The sequence below is a fragment of the Wyeomyia smithii genome, chromosome 3 (assembly GCF_029784165.1).
Source record: "Wyeomyia smithii strain HCP4-BCI-WySm-NY-G18 chromosome 3, ASM2978416v1, whole genome shotgun sequence".
NCBI lineage: Eukaryota > Metazoa > Arthropoda > Insecta > Diptera > Culicidae > Wyeomyia > Wyeomyia smithii.
In genome coordinates this window covers 239,792,354-239,796,588 of record NC_073696.1, presented here as the reverse complement: position 1 = coordinate 239,796,588, position 4,235 = coordinate 239,792,354, and the positions used below count along the sequence as shown (strand labels likewise).

At 44.2% G+C, this 4,235-nt stretch overlaps 1 protein-coding gene across 1 annotated transcript; it reads left to right on the top strand.

Annotated features, from left to right (window-relative positions):
* The first annotated feature begins 862 nt into the window (after positions 1–862).
* LOC129729143 (uncharacterized) lies at positions 863–3,629 on the top strand. Its single transcript, XM_055687626.1, has 4 exons — positions 863–1,135; positions 1,204–1,944; positions 3,220–3,364; positions 3,478–3,629. Exons 1-4 carry the CDS (start codon positions 863–865, stop codon positions 3,627–3,629), a joined length of 1,311 nt encoding a protein of 436 aa, XP_055543601.1.
* Positions 3,630–4,235: the final 606 nt, after the last annotated feature.

The following is a 4,235-nucleotide window of genomic DNA, read 5'->3' as shown; positions in this document are numbered from 1 at the left end:
AGCTGCATATGGGGCATGCACTTAAGTACGTTCTGCAGATTCGACCGGTAAAATAAGTGTCCAGCTATTAGCCGCAAAAACTCGTGTTGCGCTTCTAAAACGCCTCTCGCTGCCTAAATTGGAATTGGCAGCAGCTGTCGTTGCTGCTTGTCTGTACCTTCGAACCGTAGATGCCCTAGACTTCAAGACGTCCAGTTCTTTCTTTTGGTCCGACTCCACCGTAACCCTTCAATGGCTTAAATCGCCTCCAAATAATTGGAAAACGTTTGTCGCAAATAGAGTGTCGGAAATCCAGACGACGACTCATGGGGGAATATGGAACCACATAATTGGGACACACAATCCTGCCGATCTTCTCTCCCGCGGAATGCACGTAGATGACTTTTTGCAGAGTAACCTCTGGAAGAAGGGGCCAGAATGGCTCTCCCATGCTGAAAGGGACTGGCCTGCCTTCAAATAGCTCGAAACACAGGATGCAGAGACCGAGCGAAAAACAGTGCTTTCTGCAGTCGTTAGCATCGTGCAGAAATACAACCCGCTCTTTGAGCGATATTCAAATTTTAATCGGTTAGTTCGTGTTGTAGCACATGGTCTGAGATTCGTCAATAACATCCGTTCAAAAACACGAACTTGTCCAATGGTTGTCACTGGTCCGAAACCAAGCACCGAACTTTGGGTGGAAAATCTCTCCCAAGCGAAAACATTGCTAGTTCAATTAGCGCAGACTGATTGTTTCCAAAATGAATTGCGAAACCTTCAACATGGAAAACCAGTGAAAAGGCAATCTTCAATTAGACTTTTGAACCCATTTCTAGACGATAAAGGTGTTTTGAGAGTGGGAGGGCGGCTTAGATTTGCTACAATGTCATATGAATCCAAACACCCAGCATTACTTCCCAGTTTCCATCCCTTAGCCAAGCTAATAGCCAAATCCATTCACGAAAAATTGGTACATGGTGGCGGCAACGTTACACTCGCCGTCATGCGCGAGGAATATTGGCCGGTGAACGGTCGTCGACTAGTACGCAGTATTATACGCAACTGCTTCAAATGCGCCCAAGCAAATCCCGCCCCAATTCATCAGCAGATCGGTCAACTTCCTGCAGCCCGAATAACACCAAGCAGACCATTTACCGTAACTGGCGTAGACTATGCCGGACCCATTTACTTAGAGGCAATTCATAAACGAGCCCACCTACAAAGGCATACATTTGTTTGTTTGTGTGCTTTGTGACCAAAGCAGTTCATCTGGAACTCGTGGGTGATCTTTCGACGCCAGCCTTCCTTACTGCTCTTCGCCGTTTCGTTGCACGTCGTGGCCGATCAGCGCATCCGCACTCTGACAACGGGAAAAATTTCTTTGGAGCCAAGAATGAGCTCCATGAATTGTACCAGATGTTATCCAACCCTAGAGAAGTCGAGAAAATTAGTCAAGCTTGTGTCAATGAGGAGATCGTTTGGCACCTGAACCCGCCAAAAGCACCACACTTTGGAGGGCTCTGGGTGGCAGCCGTAAAGGTTGCCAAATCTCAACTATATCGACAGCTTGGTGGATCCCGTTTGTCCTACGAAGATATGTCTACAATCCTGGCCGAAATCGAAGCTGCAATGAATTCGCGGCCAATCGTTCCAATGTCTGAAGACCCGAATGACTGCACAGCGCTCACACCTGCTCATTTCCTAATTGGAACAAACATACATGCAGTACCCGATCCTGACTTAAGCAAAATCCCATTTACTCGTCTCGACCACTATCAACGATTGCAGCAGTTGTTTCAACAATTTTGGCACCACTGGAGGACGGAGTACCTCCAAGAGCTCCAACGGGATAATATTACTGAGATTCGACCTGGTAGATTAGCAGTAATAGTAGATGACTTCCAGCATCCTGTTCGTTGGCCTCTCGCCCGCATCATTGCAGTGCATCCTGGAAAGGACAATCTTGTACGCGTTGTCACACTGCGAACACCAAAAGGAGACTTCACGAGACCCATAACGAAGATATGAAATTCGAAGATTTCAAAGGTGGCGGCGATGTTTGATTTAGACTATTTACTTTGTTCTATCATGTGATCCGAACCCATCAGCACTGAATTTAATTCTCTCCCTCTCATTAATTAATTACTCGATCGTGGCGTCGATGCTAGATCGTGATTTTCGCCATCAATTCAGTTGATAAGCGACATCCGATAAGTCAAGATTAGCTTTGCCAAAGCTCCTTTATTGCGCGAAATATACCAAGTGTAGTTAAAAATAAAGTAGTTCAGGCCAATAATTGTTATTTTGGGATAAATAATTCCCACCAAACAACAACGGTGAACCTCGACCTGCCCCAACGAGGAGTTATTTTTGAAACAATTTTTTTTTTTAAGCAGGATTCCGTACCACTCATACTTTTTTACAACTTCGAATAATTGATTTCGGGGCACTAAGAAGTGCCATTGCTTTTGTCACAAAAGTGGGACCTCCTAATTCTCTGGTCATTGCAAACTGCAATTTGCATCTAACGCGAGGAGATTCTCGTTTTCTTGACAAAGTATTTCCCCGAAGTGTCGTCCAACCGAAGATTTCTTTGGGATTTTCATTTACTTCGGTGCAAAAAACTGAAGATCAATGAAATGCAAACAGTTGATTGGTAGAAACAAGAGATACATTCGAAAAGTCGAGTGCGGTCTATTGGAAAATTACTCCAAATTTCAAAATTCAGAAATTGCTAGATTGTCTTTTGATATAATAGTAAACAAAAGTTTTATTTTTTATTCAAAATTATTTGATAACAAACAAACACAAACAGAAACAAACAAAGAAGAAGAAGAGAAACAAACAGAAACACGAGCACGAGAAGCAAAACAGCAAACCAGAATTGAAGTTTCCATATGGAAAACTTGAACTCGTTTTTTTGTTTCGTCATCCTAAGCTGCAGTACCTTCCAGCCTAGAATAAACTAGCTTTTTTTACTTTTCATCGTCACCACAAATTGCTGTGCAACGATAGTGAAACCGCAGTATTACGGAAACTTTGATTGCATCGTTCAACTACAAGAGCTTCACAATTCCACACAAATAGATTACGTGCTGGAAGGTGTGTTGGTGTCTGCGACTAGTGCGCATCGCAAACAAAGCTTGTTTACATGTTGAATTTTAATATTTTTATGTAAATACATGCCCTCGTGAGCGTGTGGTTTCTCCATGGGAGCATCTCGCAACTTCCACACTGCAGCGGCACGAGAAACTGTCGAAGAAATCTGACGAAATCCAGACCGTACGCTTGCTGCTAGCTCGGACGCTAGCTGGCGGAGCGCTGGAATATCAACCACAAACTTCGAAACTGTCACGCGCTCGTGTCCTGGAATGGTTTCTAGAAGGTAAATTGAGATGTAAACTCCCCCATCAGTGTATGTGTTTGCGGCAACAACGGAGAAGCGGTATTTTTTCTTCTTCTGAACTTGTCCTAATCATGGCTTATTCGAACCGGTAGGGGCCCTTGTAACGAACGATCGTCTTACGGCACAAACGCATATAGCCGTCTTCCGGATGTCAAAGCCACCGGTCGGTATAATGACAACCAGTCTGCCAGCGTCGTTCCGCTCACCGCATGACACTGGCTATGTGCAATGCACATGCACTTGATTTCTAGCATAAGGAGAAGAGTAAGAATGAAAAATAAAGTGAAAAGATGTGCTGCATTCCGCCCTCTGCCGTCCCATTCCATCGACCTTTCCAAGTCTCGCATCATCCACTGGAATATAAGCCGGAGAAAGATCATTTGCATATTATTGAAAATCATATCCCGGAGGATTTGTTCTGTCGTAATATGACATGGAGCTCAACTATCTAACTCTATTATCATTTTCTCCCTGCCTCCTGGCAAGAAACCATGACATCGATAGACTGTCAAGCAGTCATAATTTCGTTGGGAGGTTGGTTGGTTGCTCATTGTAGTGCAGGTCTGCCATCCGAATGCGACAGATAGGATGCGTCTATTGTGCAGAGTGCCGGCATAGATTTTTCGTATGCATTGTTTGCTTCCCGCTAAGGATTTCGAATAGATTCGCGAGACGAGAGAGCCAGACTGCTTTTCGATTTCGTTGTTATTCTGTCATTCCCGGCTCGTTTGTGGAATATCGGTTGAGAATAGTTACTTAGTACATAGCACTGCAAACTTTGCGAGTGGATTCAAGCGTTTGATAGGTTTCCGATGCGGGATATTGTGCATCCACACCATTTGTTAGCATA

Excerpts from the sequence above, each read along its gene's own strand:
- LOC129729143 (XM_055687626.1), top strand. The coding sequence starts at position 863 with ATGTCATATGAATCCAAACACCCAGCATTACTTCCCAGTTTCCATCCC. Across the intron at positions 1,945-3,219 it reads ATCCTGGAAAGGACAATCTT|CGGCACGAGAAACTGTCGAA; the intron begins GTACGCGTTGTC and ends TCCACACTGCAG. Across the intron at positions 3,365-3,477 it reads CCTGGAATGGTTTCTAGAAG|GGGCCCTTGTAACGAACGAT; the intron begins GTAAATTGAGAT and ends TCGAACCGGTAG.